At 42.3% G+C, this 17,155-nt stretch overlaps 2 protein-coding genes across 5 annotated transcripts; one reads left to right on the top strand and one right to left on the bottom strand.

The window, feature by feature from the left end:
- Positions 1 to 383: 383 nt before the first annotated feature.
- On the bottom strand, positions 384 to 9,334 carry alg10 (ALG10 alpha-1,2-mannosyltransferase). Of its 2 annotated transcripts, none has more exons than XM_038811207.1 (3): positions 9,124 to 9,334; positions 5,557 to 5,754; positions 384 to 4,064 (listed from the first exon to the last, which is right to left on the bottom strand). In XM_038811207.1, exons 1-3 carry the CDS (start codon positions 9,286 to 9,288, stop codon positions 3,009 to 3,011), a joined length of 1,419 nt encoding a protein of 472 aa, XP_038667135.1. In that variant the 5' UTR covers positions 9,289 to 9,334; the 3' UTR covers positions 384 to 3,008. The 2 variants fall into 2 exon arrangements, with proteins under 2 accessions (XP_038667135.1, XP_038667136.1); XM_038811208.1 differs by having other exon boundaries at positions 3,759 to 3,976.
- On the top strand, positions 9,004 to 16,188 carry tprkb (Tp53rk binding protein). Of its 3 annotated transcripts, XM_038811210.1 has the most exons (6): positions 9,489 to 9,615; positions 10,828 to 10,906; positions 12,074 to 12,259; positions 13,924 to 14,046; positions 14,690 to 14,866; positions 15,710 to 16,188. In XM_038811210.1, exons 3-6 carry the CDS (start codon positions 12,110 to 12,112, stop codon positions 15,794 to 15,796), a joined length of 537 nt encoding a protein of 178 aa, XP_038667138.1. In that variant the 5' UTR covers positions 9,489 to 9,615; positions 10,828 to 10,906; positions 12,074 to 12,109; the 3' UTR covers positions 15,797 to 16,188. The 3 variants fall into 3 exon arrangements, with proteins under 3 accessions (XP_038667139.1, XP_038667138.1, XP_038667137.1); XM_038811211.1 differs by lacking the exons at positions 9,489 to 9,615; positions 13,924 to 14,046 and adding an exon at positions 9,004 to 9,026 and having other exon boundaries at positions 14,690 to 14,865; positions 15,708 to 16,188; XM_038811209.1 differs by lacking the exon at positions 9,489 to 9,615 and having other exon boundaries at positions 14,690 to 14,865; positions 15,708 to 16,188.
- Positions 16,189 to 17,155: the final 967 nt, after the last annotated feature.

Below are 17,155 nucleotides of genomic sequence, written 5' to 3'. Positions count from 1 at the left end.
ATTTGGGACTGAGTTTAGGAGGAACGTCTTCACCCAAAGGGTTGTGAATCTATGGAATTCCCTGCCCAGTGAAGCAGTTGAGGCTCCTTCATTAAATGTTTTCAAGATAAAGATAGATAGTTTTTTGAAGAATAAAGGGTTATGGTGTTCGGGTGGGAAAATGGAGCTGAGTCCACAAAAGATCAGCCATGATCTCATTGAATGGAGGAGCAGGCTCGAAGGGCCAGGTAGCCTACTCCTGCTCCTAGTTCTTATGTTCTTATTATGTTAAATACAAAATCAACCAGCTACCAATGGAAATGCATCAATTAGTATGGTGCAATATCGTTAAAAAATCTTATGAACCACCATTTTGAACTTCCACTGACAAAGCGACACAGCACTAAAAATAAGGTTCTTTATTTAAAAAAAAAACAAAATTACATTTGTGAACAAATGATTACATTTGGAAGCAAAGCAACATTTTATCTATTTGAAAAGTGTCGACTGGGATATTCCATTGGAGGCCTGTACCCGAGAAGCCTATGCTAATATATCCACCATCAATCTCTTGTATTGTGCAATGACCTTTTATGTGACACATTATCCAATGCCTTTTGGAAATCCAAATACCTATGCTCCATCAACTGGGTCCCTTTCATCCACTATGTTTCATCAATTCTAATAAATTTATCAGACATAATTCCCCTTTCACAAAACCAAGCCCGATTGCATTATAATTTTTTAAAATGTCCTGTTGCTATCTCTTTAGTAAGGGATTCCAGCATTTGCCCAATGACAGATGTTAATTGGTCTATGGTTCCAGCTTTCTGTCTGCCTCCTTTCCTTAAAAAGTGGCATTAAATTTGTGATTTTCTAATCTGCAGGGGCCTTTCCAGAATCTGGGGAGTTTTGGAAGATTACAATGTGCACATTCTCTATCCTGTAGTCACTTCCTTTAAAATGATGCATGAAGGGAATCAGCCCAGGGCACTTGTTAGTCTTTAGTACAATTAGTTCCTCCCTCTCTTATGGCTCTTGCTTTCCTAATATTCTTGTGATGCTCTGTGTCTTCTACAGTGAAGACAGATCAAAAATACTTGTTCACTCTGCCAGTTCATTGTTTCCCATCATTAACTCTGTAATTTCATCTTCTATGGGACCAAAGCTTACACCAACTCTTTTTTTTCCATATAGTTTTACTGTGTGCTTTTATTTTTCTTGCTAATTTTCTCTCATATAGCATTATACATCCTGTGTTTCAATTTGATACTGTCCTTAACTTCCTGAGTTAGCCACGGATGGTGCATTCATCCCTTGCATCTTTCTTTCTGCATGGAATGCTTTTGTTGAGAGCAATTAAATATCTCAAATATCTGCCACTGTTCCTCCACCGATTTACCTTATATTTACATTCCCATTCCACTTAGGTGTCTTTGCATCCTTGCAATTGCCTTTATTTGGGGGACTAGTTTCAGACACAATTTTCTCCATCCTTAAACTGAATGCAAAATTCTATCATGTTATGCAAAATTCCATCACGTCATGATCACTGTTACCTCAAGGATCCTTTACGGAGGACATTCATTAATTAATTCTGCCTCATTGCATTAACAGGGACATTGTCTTTCAGATTGGATGCAAAACTGAGGCTCTCATAAAGATCCCCTCCGTCTATTTGATGGACAGAAGGGCCTTTCTGTCCAGACCAACCCTCAACTAACACCAAACAAGATTAAGTCAGTTATTCATCTGTTATTTCTGGGGCTTTGCTATATGCAACTGACTGCTGAATTTGCTGACAAAAACAATGACTACTGCTCAAAAGTAATTCATTGATTGCAAAACACTTTGGGATATCTTGATGACGTGATAGGTATTATTTAAATGCAGGTAATTTCATTCATCAGTTGGGTATAACTATTTATTTACATAACTTCCTGAAGTAGGCAAATTAAACATTTTCTTTTATGAACCAAAAACATACTTTACTGTACCTGACATCTCAAACTACTTTCCAAATCCTCTCTGTGGAAATGCCCAACTCTCCTCCCTCATAATGACCTCCAACGCAATGAGGAACACCACAAAAGATTTGATAGGAATGTTAATTATTCAAGATCATAAAATAGTTAGATATCTGTACCGAATGGTGTTTCAGATAAAAGCTGTGATAGCATGACTGACTTTCCAGTTCAATGTCAAACATGACCAGAATACACCAAGGGAAAACATGAGTAATGTCTCTAATGTAGGCCTAACAATAGAAACACTTTAACGGATCAGAATACCAGAACACAAATGTCTAATATTTATACTATTCCTTAAATGCTCAGACCAATATGAAAAACACGCATTAACTGACGACATGCAGAACTCAAATGGATTGTGATGCGAAAATAAGATCAAACTGTTCACCACGGACAGAGTCACAGTTTCTAATGGATAAACAAATATTTTCTTTTTTACAAGCTGATAAGGGATTAAGGAATATAAAATATGATACCATTAAATGTATCTATAATTCAGATACATCAACAACTAGGCTTACTTCTGAGGTAGCACAAGCAAAACCAATATAGTATATGTGATTAAAAAGTTCTTTACTCAGTTGGCTGGGCGGCTGGTTTGTGATGCGGAGTGACGCCAACTGCACAGGTTCAATTCCCGTACCGGCTGAGGAAATTCATGATGACCCTACCTTCTCAACCTTGCCCCTCGCCTGAGGTATGGCGATCCTCAGGTTAAATCACCACCAATCAGCTCTCTCACTCAAAGGGGAAGAGCAGCCTATAGTCCTTTGGGACTGTGGCAACATTTACATTTATTATACAGCTCTAAATAAACAAAGTTATCACAATGAATACAGTTTGGCAAAAAAAACTCAATGGTTGTATCTGGTACAACTACTGTCGCCAAGTCAACTAAATAGAGAAGAAATAATGGGAAAAATGGTTCTTCTTTCTAATGTATTATGGACATTAAAAATTCAGAATGAGAAGTTTTTCTGTACATGATTTTCCCAAAAATCACCACATAAATCTTTGAACTTCTTTTTTATCTGGCCACTGAAAGGTTTTGTTTAGAAACAAATAAATAGTTAGCACATTCACTAGAGAATACAAAGCCAGCTCTGCAAGAATCTTAGACCTCAAGGGCATTGGAATGTTCAGTCTGTAGATCAGGTATGGCACAATGAAATAACGAAACTCTAATAATTTTTGTGGAACAGTGGCAACACCCAAACAGATGAAAAATGCTAAGTTCCAGAATAGTGATTTGGACTTCAATGTTTCAATGAATGTCCAAGCAGCAAAGATGTACCCTGGGACCAAAACATACTTGATCAGTTCGTGCCTCTGAAAGATATTTTTCCAAATATAAAACGTGTAGTGTCTGTTATCGGCCAGCAAGAATTTATGAACGTAAGTGAACTTCCAAACCAACAACAGGGAGACAATTAAAAGAACAGTGTAAAACAATGGATGCTTCTTCACTGAATGTAGGAAGGAAGAAACCTTATGAGGGGAAAGCAGGTGAGAAACAGAGAATACAAGGGTGAAGGAGAAGAAGTAGAATAACTGAGGAAAATTCAGAGAGACCTCGTGGTTGGTCCTATCGCCAACAACTATCCCTCCATTCAGGAAGACAAACAGCAGAAAACCCAGAACTAAGATGATGTATGGCCAGATCAGAAGTATCAGTGCTTTAAGATTGTTCAGCGACAGGACATACTCTGAAAGGAATTGCACAATTTTCGTGATTTCTGCAGTTGAACTTGGAACAGGGGGGGTCTTTTCATCCGTTTTTTTGAGTGAATCGGTTTTCCACGCTTCTGTCAACTTCTGTGCAACAACACTTCCTGCGCAGAATATAATCCAGACGATGTTAGTCTGCCTGAACATAAAGGCACAGAAGCCAAGGCAGGCAGCAATACTGTGACTCCCATACAGGCACATCAGATAAGCAAATAAGATGAAAAACGTTGAGCCTGCATCTGTGTAATAGAGGAATGAGAAAAAGTAAAGCAGGGGAAATGAGGCAAGTGCTAATGCAGACACAATTCGCTGGAATGCGGAGGTAGCCTGGGAAGAAAAAAATAAAGAAACAATTACAATATTAATCATTGACAACATATTTCCATTAAATCAACGAAAAAAACCTGCAATTTTAGAACACGACAACACAAAGAAGCAAATGCTCACATTCCTCATTTTTCTGACCACTGCCTCACATGATCACCATTCACTCCCAACAGGCTCTACTAGTCCTGTTAATACACTCAGATGTTAGGCCAACCACCATTTAGATTGGCATGGCCAGGAAAAAAAAGTATGGTTTATGCGTCCCCTCCAGCAGAAAAGTTGAGCGTAGGAATTTTTGCTGGTTCTGAACGTTCCTACTCTAACAGACTGGGCCCTAGATACAACTGGTTTCTAAGTCACTTGTCCCAACGATATATTTTTCAAATCGAAACTAACCATGAAAAGTTATAACTGCCCCAAAATAATCTAGTAGCAAATCCAATACAATTCTTCAATCATACTTGTGGGGAGCCAATGGCTTTGCATTCTGTGCCAATTCCATTAAGGGAGAACAATAATTAAAACTGGCACATCAACAAATATTTGCAACATTTTTTTTTTATAGCTCAACAGATTTTAAAATACAGGTAAACTCCTTGAGCTCTCATTAATTCCTTTCTTCAAATTTACTCCCCAGGACTGCAAACTGGCCAAGGTGGTAATTGGGGCAACTTTTCACTGCTACTCTGAGCCCCCTGTTATAACTTAATATTTGATGAATAAAAAGGAATTTGAAAACAGTGTCACTTCCATTAGTTCTCAACAGCATTTCGAAGTGCACAGGCATGCCGGATGGAAGTATGAAAATATTCCAGCACAAAGCTCTTCTGTGATGGTTACGTGTGGAAGTGCAGAGTTTGGTATGACACAGGCCACTCTGCACGATATTAACTAAGGTCTGATCTTTTGCTTAAGGCCCATGGGCTAGCAACAAGGAAACCAGGACTAAGTTTCACATCCTAGTGTTTCAGAGAGCGTAAGGACAGAAGAGACAGAAAATCATGCTCTGTGGCTTGAATTTGTGAGCCTGCCATCGGAATTTTACCTTCATATGTCTGTATATCACTGTTTTAGAAGGGGGGGGGGGGGGGGGGAGAAAATATTCTACAGAAGTATCCTTCTCTGCATAAGTACATAAAATTCTAAAGAGGCATGTTTGAACTACTAAGATTAAAGAAGCAGTTCACGTTAATTGTTCACAAATTGTGTTTAATTATTTGCAGATGGCGATTAACTGGGGTTTCACTAGGGCAAAGATAACGAGACACTTATTGAGACTGGTTGAGATAGGTGTATGCTTTTCATGTTTACCTCTGTAAATAAATTTAAGACTTGGCTCCAGCACTTGCTATCACCAATTGGCTTTCTAGAATACAATACTTCTTCCAACACAAGTCAAATGGTTTTAATTACAGGGTTTTCAATTTTAAGTGCAGCAGGCACGCTTTATTATTTTGGTGTGTAAAAGAAAAATGAACAGGAACTTGTGTACCTTGTTCTTTTGGTGTATCTTGCACAATAGCAGGTAAAGTAAGTAGAGGTTCCCAGTGCTGAACAGCAGATTAATGAATCTTAGCATTCCCGTAGAACACACTGCAATTCCTGTCCAGCCCATCAGCCAAGACACCGGCTTGATTATCCCAGTAGACACCAGATAAAGGCCAGGTAGAGTTGTGATCATTGGATCCCACTGCAAAACATTTGAAAATTCACAATTTTAAATAGATCAGAATTGTGAACATAAAAACACTTGGGGGAAGAGCAATTTACAGGATTTTGAACTTGAGTATCTGTCATTTTATATAGATGTTAGTAAAGGAAGCCATGACGCACTTGATACATTATTGGTGTCTGTTTGATGAACATTGCATACCTCATGATTTTCCTTTCCACACTGTTCCAAGAATGTTAAACTTGAAAAGTTACTTTTAAATCATAAGCCTAAAATCTTGCAAATACTTCATTTGCGTCTTGGGTAAATCTGAAATCATCAGGTTAAGAGTGACAGTACTGACAGGTTGGTGCATTATCTTTTAGCATTCATGAATGCCTTGAATGGTCCTTAGAATAAAATGGAAAAAGCAAAGAACTGATGAATTTGTCCGCAGGAAAATCTGTGTCCCAGCATCTCATGAGCTTTTAGCTGAAGTGAAGAGGAAATTGAGAATATATGACCTCTGGAAAAGGCAAGTTAAGAGTCTAGTGTTGGCAACAAAAGGTAAAAAAACACCAGGAAAGAATAAGTCTGGTCAGAGAAGGACTGGATGGGCTGGGCAACATCAGAAACTGGATGGAGGGAGGAATGAGTGGTGTGCAGAGTGCAGACAAAAGGTGCCAATGGCCCCTCACAGATTATGGCTAAAGATGGACGGATAGAACGCCTTAAAATCCAAGTTTAAAATTGCTACACACTGCAAGTTAACAATTGTGCCACATTGAAAGGCTGTGGTAATAATTTCTGCTGTTCAGCAACACCAGTCAAGAGGTGACAAGCGAGGTATATTCTTCCATATATTATGGGAAACACAAAAATTAAAATCAACTGTCACTTCACCACAAAACTAAAACTTGGGCCTTTCCTCACTGATTACTGCAAAATAGTATCTGGACGTGACAACTCGAAAAAGGAGGGAAAATGAACATAGTGGATAAGAAAATGTCCCAAAATTCCTTCTCCCAAGTTGCTAACAAAAGCATTCAGGTATTTAGGTATTCATGTATTCAGGCGGCACAGTAGCAGTGGTTAGCACATTTGCTTCACAGCTTCAGGGTCCCAGGTTCAATTCCCAGCTTGGGTCACTGTCAGTGCGGAGTCTGCACGTTCTGCCAGTGTCTGCGTGGGTTTCCTCCGGGTGCTCCAGTTTCCTCCCACAAGTCTGGAAAGGTGTGCTGTTAGGTGGATTGGATATTCTGAATTCTCCCTCTGTGTACCCAAACAGATGCTGGAATTGGCGACTAGGGGCTTTTCATGGTAACTTTATTGCAGTGCTAATGTAAGCCTACTTGTGACAATAAAAATTATTAAAAAGATTATTATTTTTTATTCCTATAGGCTCCAGGAAATCATGGAGAGTTCGCAACCTCATGTTAATATCACTGGTGATAACAAGGGCCAAATTTTCTTGGATGGTGATAAGTCAAACCCACTGGGATCAAAAGCGGGAGCTGACCCGACTCAGGGTGGGTCAGCAGGACCCAATCGCAGCATCGTGCAAGGAGGTGGTGGCTAACTAATAGGCTGTTGCTTGGACAGCCATCCAATTGAGAACAGAATCCCACCCCTAGGTGCTGTAGGCCCAACTGAAGAGTGGATCCTTCTTTGTGATCATGCCCAGACAACATAAGGAGGTCATGGTGATTGGGGGGGGGGGGGGGGGGGGGGGGGGGGGGGGGGGGGGGGGGGGGGGGGCAGAGGATGGACGATAGTTGCCAGGGGACCCAGTGGCCATAGAGGGGACGCACTCGCAGGAACCTGTTGGGAGGCCATGGAGCTTTACCTGAAGTTACCCCTCACATCAGGGCCTGCTGATGCAGGTAAAATGACAGTGGGTGCGGGAAAAGGCCCTACACGTCCTCCCCGTGTGTGCGTGGGTTTCCTCCGGGTGCTCCGGTTTCCTCCCACAGTCCAAAGATGTGCGGGTTAGGTGGATTGGCTATGCTAAATTGCCCGTAGTGTCCTAAAAAGTAAGGTTAAGGGGGGTGTTGTTGGGTTACGGGTATAGGGTGGATACGTGGGTTTGAGTAGGGTGATCATTGCTCGGCACAACATCGAGGGCCGAAGGGCCTGTTCTGTGCTGTTCTATGTTCTATTGGGCAATTAACTGCCTCAGTGGTCCACCAGTGTACAGAGCTTGCCAATATCAGACAATCTACCTTGACAACTGTTTGATCATTGAATTCCTACAGTACAGGCGATTCAGCCCATCGAGTCTGCAGTGAACCCTCCGAAAGAGCACCCTACCTAGGCCCACTTCCCTGTAACCCCACCTAAGCGTTGGACACCAAGGGACAATTTATCAAGGCCATGCCATTCAACTTGCACATCTTAGGCCCGTGGGAGGAAACTTGGGCACCTGGAGGAAACCCACATGAAGAGAAAATGTACAAACTTCACAGTCACCCAAGGCCAGAATCGAACCTGGGTACCTGACGAGGTCAGGCAGCAATGCCAACCACTGTGCTGTCGCTGCACATATAGCTGGATTGGCCATGCTAAATTGCCCCTGGTGTCCTAACAAAAGTAAGGTTAAGGGGGGGGGGGGAGGGGGGGGGGGGGTTGTTGGGTTACGGGTATAGGGTGGATACGTGGGTTTGAGTGGGGTGATCATGGCTCGGCACAACATTGCGGGCCGAAGGGCCTGTTCTGTGCTGTACTGTTCTATGTTCTATATACTGGCATGGTGATGCAGGAAAAGAATAAAGTTTACAGCAGCTGAAAAATCAGTAAAAGACAAAGATCGTGGGCTGGATTCTCCATTACCCCAGCCGCACATTTCTCGGCGGTGTACCATTCGCTGGGAGCGGGATTCTCCCTTCCCACCGTTTGTCAGCAGGATTTCCCATTGAAGCCATCCCACTCTGCGGGCGAGGTCTGCTGCCAGTGGGAAAAGGGAATCGCAAGGGCTGGAGAATTCCATCCCTCAGATGATAGGCAAAAGTTTGGGCAAGGAGGTAGAAAGTGTTGTCTTAAAGGGTGGTAGAAGCAGATTGATGGTAGCTTTCTAAAGGGAATTGAATAAATACGTGGGTGGGGGTAGGGAGAGTGAAATGTTTTGGGGATAGCACCAAGGGTGGGGGTGGGACTATTTACCGAGTTCTCCCAGCACAGACTGGATGGGTCGAACGGTCTCCTTCTGTGAAAATTTCATCCAATTAAATTGATTACAACTGGAGGGAAACTCAGTTGTGCAACGTTTCAGAAGTCTTGGAAGGGATCGGGTCCTCGGTGCAGATGATGTTTATGTGAGTGAGGGGCTTTGCACTGACTCAGTTCAGTCAGAGCGGGAGGAGGAAGAGCCGCCGCCGCCGCCTTTAACCCACACTCGTTCCCCGCGCCTACCTGGGAAAATCTCCCATCGCAATAGCGCTGCGCCTGCGGCACGTGGAAAACTTCGTCCATGTAAGGGTTCCTCTGCCCCCGGCTGAGCAGAGCGAAGACGACCGAGGACACGAGGAAGCCGCAGCTCACCACGGCTGAGAACAGGAAAGGCTCCAGGCGCTCCATCCCGAGCGGGACCGGAGTGGACTGGGCCCGACCAGAGATAGGAAGGGGGGGGGGTGGGGCGATGGTGACGCAAGGAACGTGGGGCGGGCGGTAATAACGTACGCGTGATGGGGCGTGGCTGGCGTGACGCGGGGAGATGGGGTGGGACTGGGGTGACGCACTAGGTTGGGGCGGGGCTGGGGACGCACTGAGATGGGCGGGGCGGGCGGGAGTGACGCACGAGGGGGACACCGGAACCATTGTCGCCGCTCCATGCCTGTCGGGGGTTCAATATGTTGGTGGGAACGCGGAGGCACTCTCAATTAGTGGCTACCCCGGGAGTTAATGGTGAGATGTGTTTATTGAAATGAGGACGGGAATGAAATGCTGGAGGAGCTTGATCGGATGTTTGGTTTCATTCTTTGGAATAGTTGGAATCATTGGTGTTGGGAGACTTATTATTGTGGCTGCCCATCAGAAAGTTTGCCATGATTGGACGTCCTGTCTCTCCCTCCACAGAAGCTGCCAGACCTGCTTCCAGCATTTTCTGTTTGCTTAATTTCATTATTTTCTTTGTTTGAAGATTGTGCTGGGAACAGCTGAGCATCCAAGTCTTCAAGACTCTTGAATTTCTTTAAACTTCATTCTTAACCATTTCAAAACCATTAGCGTGTTGTCTATTTTGCACCCTCTTTGCTTGTTCACCATCGTTCTTTCCATTTTTATAGTTTTATAGAATGTCTCTGTATTACTTACCCCTCCTGTCAACTCCCCATCCCAGTTTTGCTGTCTATTTCGTTTCACTAATTTGCATTTACTTTATGAATCCAAATCATTAGAAGACCTGAATGTATTATGGTGCTCTCCATAAACCTAAAACATTTAAAAGCACTTTATAACCAATGAAATACACTTGAAATGTAATTACGGCTGTAGTAAATAATGTAAATTCAAAACAGTAATGTTATATTATTCGTAAAGAGTTTGGAACTGATTGTTGTGTGAACACATACCCCGTTCACTTTTGTACTGCCGTTGTGCACTGAGTAGTAATTTATCAGCCCTACATGGAGAGCTGAAAGAAATGCACTCTATTTGAGTCTAAATTCTGATTATGTTTAATTTATAATTACCAGAAGATATAACAAGTAATGATCTAAAACCAGTTCCAAGGTTCACCATTCTGCTCCCCACTCTGGCCAACATAATGTTTCTTTATCCTTGAGTCCATTTAAAAACATTTTTTTTTAGAGTACCCAATTATTTTTTTTCCAATTAAGGGGCAATTTAGCGTGGCCAATCCACCTTACCTACACATCTTTGGGTTGTGGGGGTGAAACCCCCACAGACATGGGGAGAATGTGCAAATTCCACATGGACAGTGACCCAGGGTCGGGATTCGAACCTGGGTCCTCAGCGCTGCAGTCCCAGTGCTATCCACTGCGCCACATGCCGTCCCTTAAGTCTTTTTTTAACCCATTCCCAAGACTTGTGCTGAACTCCCAACCTTTCAAATTAAACTAATCTTCTGCTGTGACCATTGCCATATTTGTTTTTCAGAGAAAGTACACTAGATCGATGGGCTTTCTGTAGATCACTTTGGTACAAATTCCTCCTAAGAGTCCAGGAGTTTAGCCAGGTAGGATCTTCTGAATGTTGTTTTGTCTCCGTTTGATCAGGTTAATATGAATTTCATTATTTTATACAACATTGACATGAGCCTTACATGTTTGTACTGGCCTGCTTTTGTGCCAGTTTTGAAAAGGGGTTGTACATTAGTCAGCATTCAAAGTGCTAACCACCCCAGTACTCATTGACTCCCTTGTAATGATATTTAGTGTGTCACAAAATTGTCTCCTATTCTGTAATCACAAGGTCTGCAGAACATAATAATAATTTTGAAATAATGCTCTTGGACTACTCAGCCAATATGACTATGGAGTTTGTGGGCTGAACTCCATTTATGAGATGATAACAGTTATTCCCATTCCAGTTGCTCTGGTAAATGTGAAGAAAGTGGAGCTGGGTGAGTTTGAAATGGATTATACTAACTTCCAAGTTGCTAAACCATTAATCCTGATAATTGTCGATGATAGTAATGGCTCTGATTAGGCCATATTTATAACCTCACTGTAGATCTTCCCAATGTTTCAAAGAATAAGAAACACCCCAAAAATGAAGACATTAAAAGGGCATGACTGTCATTATTTGTAAAATAGCTTTTAGGAAAATTTATAAATGGGATTTAAATAACCAAACTTGGTGTTATTGGGCAGGATTCTCCACCGAGTTCACACGGCGACTGGAGAATCCTGACCGACATCAATGGAATTCTCCATTGTCCGCCTCTCGCCCGTGGCGTTCTTGCGGTGGGCGGCGGAAGAATCCAGCCCATTGATTAATGTATCAGTGAAGGACAGTGAACAGCATTATTCTTAAGGAAGCATGTACTGGCACTTTATCCCCATTCCCCTGGCGAGGCAGAGGTGGAAGGGTGTAGTTTAGAAATACTGCAGATATATAAAATGTTAATTAATATTGTTCACCATTCAATGCAGTAGGTCTTCACACTAAACAAATAATAAGAAATAAAGTTGTTTTCTAGCTTGTGTCGAACCAGAAAGTGAACTCATTCTTGTTTTTAACTTTTTTCTAAATTATCATTTGGTAAAGTGTTGGTATGAGCCATGCAGTATTTTTGAAAAAGGATTTTAAGTTGTAATTATGGAACTTTGCATGGTTACGTTGTTTATTTTTTTCTTAGCAAGTGTTTTGTTGAGTTGAAATTATCCTTTTATTATTTTAGGACTGCTTATCATCCGAAGAATTGCTGTTTTTGGCAATGGACAAGATGATTATGACACATGAACTCAAACTCTTTCCAGGATGCACTGTAACACTTCTTTTGTTTAAAGATGTTAAAAATGCTGCCGAACTTCGAAAGAAGGCTGTGGAGGGAGCCATAGATGGAGCATTAATAAATGCATCGATGGTGAGAATTATTGTCTAAATTACTGCTGTGATTTTTTATTTCATTGCTAGATTGTTTTTTCTTTTTAAAATTTCCAATTAAGGGGAAATTTAGTGTGGACAAACCACCTACCTTGCAAATCGTCCGGTTGTGGGGGTGAAACTCATGCAGACAGTGGGAGAATGTGCAAACTCCACACACAGTGACCTGGGGACGGGATCGGTCCTCAGTGTTCCACTGTGCTGCCTTCTGCGACTAGATTGTTGAAATTAAATATTCTATGAGTTGAATAGATGGTGTAAGTACAAGATAGAACACCAGCAGATGAGCAGAAAAAACAATGGGCTGGATTCACTATTTTGGAGGCTAAGTGCCAAGGCTGGTGTGGGAACTGGGACGTTTTATGACGGCAAAATTGACACCAAACCCTCCCTCACTGATCCTGCGACCGGTGAGGGGCTTGCAGTCTCACCGAGTAGGGCTGCCTGCAGGAACTTTGGGGTAGTTATAGGAAAAGAAAAGCCAGGAGTTCACTCTTGTATAGTTGTCCAATGGCCTGTATTGGAAATTTATACGTTTTATGTTTTTGGGTGCGGAAAACATAATGTTTGGGCGTGGTCACCTTTCTTCCCTGCCCGCTCAGTCCAGCTTCAGGCGCGTTTGGCTATCTTATAAGGTAAGTCGTGGCAGTGAGGGAAATAGATAACCAGCAATCTTCTTGTGATGTTAAATTCTGCAAAGTCGCAGATACGAAGCACCTCGATCTACAATTGTTAGAGCTAACTTTCTCTAATAAAATCACTGCAGTATCAGAGTCAGGCCTAAAACTTTCGAATGTTAAAAATATTAACGGTCGAGCTATTTTCAGAAGACATTATCGTCTTATTATAATATTATAATTGATGGTTTGATTTGCAAGACCTTCAGCGGGATTGGGGTCGGAGAATTCTCTGGCGCTGGTTTCAGGCAGGGGCGTGTTTATGTCACGCCGGTCGAAGTACGTTGGCAGCACACCCCCCCCCCCCCCCCCCCCCACCGGCAATTCTCCAGGCCCCGATGGGCCGAGTGGCCACCTGTTTCTGGCCAGTACCACCAAGTGGATTAGACATGGTCCCACACGGTGGGAGGTGGCAGGTAAGTCGGCTGGGGAGGTCCTCTGGGGGAGGGGAGGGGGGATTGGCAGTGGCCTTGCCCACGATGGGGCCCACCGATCTGCAGGCAGGCCTGTGCCATGGGGGCACGCCATCTTTCCGCTCCGGCCCCTGTAGGACTCCGCTATGGCCGGCGCGGAAAAGATAACCCCCTGTGCATGCACCAGAATGCACCGGCCGATCTGCGCATGCGCGGAACCACGCCAGCCCTTTGGCGATGTGCTAACTCGCGGAGTCCCTTCGCCGCCAGCTGCCGTGTGGCCAACCCCTCCGGTGTCCACCTAGACCCCGGAAGTGGGGAGAATTCCTCACTATCGGTGCTGTTGTCGCCGGAGTTGTTCGCACCGGTTTTCCCGCCGGCGTGGGGACTTAGTCCCGCGAACGGAGAATCCCGCCCCTTATGTCCAAATGCGTCCAACCTATTCTGATGCTTTTCTCAATGATGACGTGATTTAACAAATGGAACTGTCATTACAATACCTCATTTTGTGTAAACACTGCACGTAGTCTTTATCTCTTTTTTTGTTGTTGCAGATAGTGGATCCATTTCAGATCTTTGTAGCAGCTAACAAAGCAGTTCATTTACACAAACTGTCCAAAATGAAGACAAGAGGCCTTTACTCTGAAATAATTTTTAATCTCTCGCCAACAAATAATGTAAGATTTGATTTCCTGAGCAGTGAACTCATCTTGGCGTGTGCTGTAATCTCTCATTATCAGATGTATTAATGCTGCTTTGCATTGTGGCCTTGATATCACCTGAATACACCAGTTGTGTAACTATAGCGTTAAGCCTCATAATTGTGAACTGATGGTACCTTTGTGGTGGAAAATTCAAAGGCCTCACTGGAACTAGCCAATAATGCCACTCACAAATGTAATCTATCATTAAAATTAATATTTATCTATTATAAGAATAGAAAAAGAGCTACAAATTTTCTTGACTCCTTTCCTTTTCAAGGACTTACTTGTAGCTCTGTCAATCAAACCAACCACCCTCTTCAAGAACCTCTTCTCTGGCAACATCTCATGCTGGCCTCACACAGTCAGAATGTTAGAACTATCCCCACCACAGAAATGGTTGTTATTCGGAAGAGGAAAATGAATTGCTTAATGCTCGCATCCTTAAAGACAATAATAGGGGTGCGTGTCTAATAAGGCCTCCCACATTGCTCCAGCCTTAGACAGCCTTTCTTTAAAATGTGATTCTTAAACATGACGTAACTTCCTTCCACGTCCAATCTGTGGCGAAGAACGTTAACGATTCCCCAAATGCATCATTACTAATTTTTTTTCCCAGATTTCTGATGCCTTCAGAAAGTTTGGGATATCAGACAGTGACACTGCTGTTCTTGTCGTTCTGGTGGATGATGGAAAGAGCGAATCTCATTTAGAAGATATCATAAGGCAAGTGGAGGGGCAACAAATCTGTGTGCAGGACATCTCCTCAATAGCAGATGTGGCCAAAATCAAAAAGGTTTGTAAATCGTGACGAATCGTGTAAAATACTGGTCCTGCTTGGTAGCTTCATTGCAAGTTTTTGTAAATGACTTGGGGGGGGTTTGCACAGTTGGCTGCAAAAATACAATTTGTATTTCACGCAGTGGTGAATTATTTCAACATGTTATCAACCGGAAAAAAATATGTTTTGCAGCTGAGTTTATTTCTTACGGAAACTTGCATTTCAATGGCACTCAATGCTTCAAAATTAGCTGGGCAAAGAACAAATGGCTACCTTATTGACTAATGCAATTCGAGTTGTTACATCTTTACAAGATATGTTCTTTAATAAGAAGGACATTTTTTATATCAAGTTTGGAGTATCAGAGTATCTTGACAGATGAATTATTGATGGCAAAATGTTACAACGTAGTGCGATGATGTGTTCTCATTCTTCGTTGGGATTTATTTGTCATAGCAGTGACAGCTGCCTCTTAACACCTACAATCCTTCATAAACTGAAACCAAAGAGAAAACACTTAAAAATCTCAGCAGGTCTGACAGTATCTGTAGGGAGAGAAAAGAGCTAACGTTTCGAGTCCAATGACTCTAACATGTCTGATCCCAGCATTACTGCTGCAAAGACACACACTGCGGAGGCCTTTTGTTTCTTCATTGGAAGGGTGGGTGAGAAACTGCAAATCATGTGATAATGGCAAACTTTAAAGTAATTTTTAAGCTATATTTCTTCTTCAACCAAGAATTGTAAGACACAAAGTAATAGAAGGGGCAGGCAGGCGGGGGGGAATCTAACATTATTTTCTTTTATAAAAGGGCCTTGTTCTCATTCATTAGAACCAATATGTTTTACTTTTCACAGTTTTACAAAGTGTCTCCTCCTGAGGACAAAGTTGGCAACTTACTGGATGCAATTGTTTGTCGAATGTCGGTGAAAGAGGTTCTTTGACAGAATATACAAATGGATTCTTCAAGGATTTTTTCAAATCTGAACGAAAACAATAGCGTAGCTGTTTGCAATCTGGAAACCTTACTTCCACTTTTCTGTGTATTTGAACTGAAAATCAGTTTTACAAAGCACCTGGAAAATTATTTTCAATAAAAGAATGAGCATTATTTTACGAAAGAGTTTGGAACACTCTGGTTGCCTCTTCATCAATATCAAGGAGGATGAGAATGCATCACCTTCAAGTCATGCACCACTCTTACTTGGACTTGGATCCCTGCTTCTTCATCGCTAGCACTGGGGTATGTAGCCTTCGGTTGTTCATGAAGAAGCAATAAATACTGACTTTGTCAACAATTCCCAGTGAATGAATAAATATCTTGAATCTGCCTGAACTTTTTTAATGTTTGTTTCCTTTGCCTGTGGAAAGTAAACCATGGCTGTTATACTTTCCAAAATTAAATCTATAGTCAACTTGTATTACATTGCAAGTTTCCCACAGAATTAAAACTGTTTCATTATTCCCCCCATCTCTCCAGCCTAGCCAGTAACCACTGCTGTCCCTGACCTGAATTTCACCTTTCCTGCTATCCAGATGTGCAACCCTTCTCATCCATGCCCTCCCATTTTATTGCCTTTTGCCATTGTAGCCATTTACTGTAGGTGCTGCATGCCTCTCTAAGCTAAGCCTGACAAGGCTTGAGCGCTAACAGCCATTTAAAGATTTAAAATGTCGTGCTATCATCTACTAAAGCCAATCATTTAATCCCAATTCATCTATTGACTGTGCATCTCAGAAGAACAAGGAGATGGAGAAGGGGGGAAAAACGAGTGAAAGGTCTGGGAAGAGACTGATGGATAGAGGAGATAATAGATTTGGGATGAGAGCTGGGGTTGTGGTCAAGGGTGATTGCATCAAGGTAGTGATTGAAACAAAGAAAGGAGATCAAGGACGCAATGATGTGTATTTTGCTAGCCGCTGACATTGAAGAAATATTTTATACAAAAATATCCAGTGATCCCTGATGTGGATTTCCCTGGTGTGGATCTCCCTGCTCCTGACATTAATTTCAGTGCCTGTGATAGGGGATCGAGAGTCCAGCTACTGTGATGTCATTGAGCAGGCTAAGCTTAAAGCAGAAGCTGAAATGTCTTTAAAAATGTTGGAATTTATATTTACCATAGATGCAGAATGTTACAAGGTGAGAAGGGGTGAACTGGCTCCCCTCCATTCAACTTTCTCGTCACAACAAAAGTTGAAGTTTTTTTTTCACGAGGATATTCCTTTTTCAAATCAGAATGTATTTAACTGTTTAAGCTGTGAGCAATAAGGAACTAACCAAATACGATTTTCCCGAGTCA

This window comes from Scyliorhinus canicula, chromosome 11 (assembly GCF_902713615.1).
Source record: "Scyliorhinus canicula chromosome 11, sScyCan1.1, whole genome shotgun sequence".
In the NCBI taxonomy this organism is placed as follows: Eukaryota; Metazoa; Chordata; class Chondrichthyes; order Carcharhiniformes; family Scyliorhinidae; genus Scyliorhinus; species Scyliorhinus canicula.
This window is presented reverse-complemented; position numbering and strand designations above follow the sequence as displayed.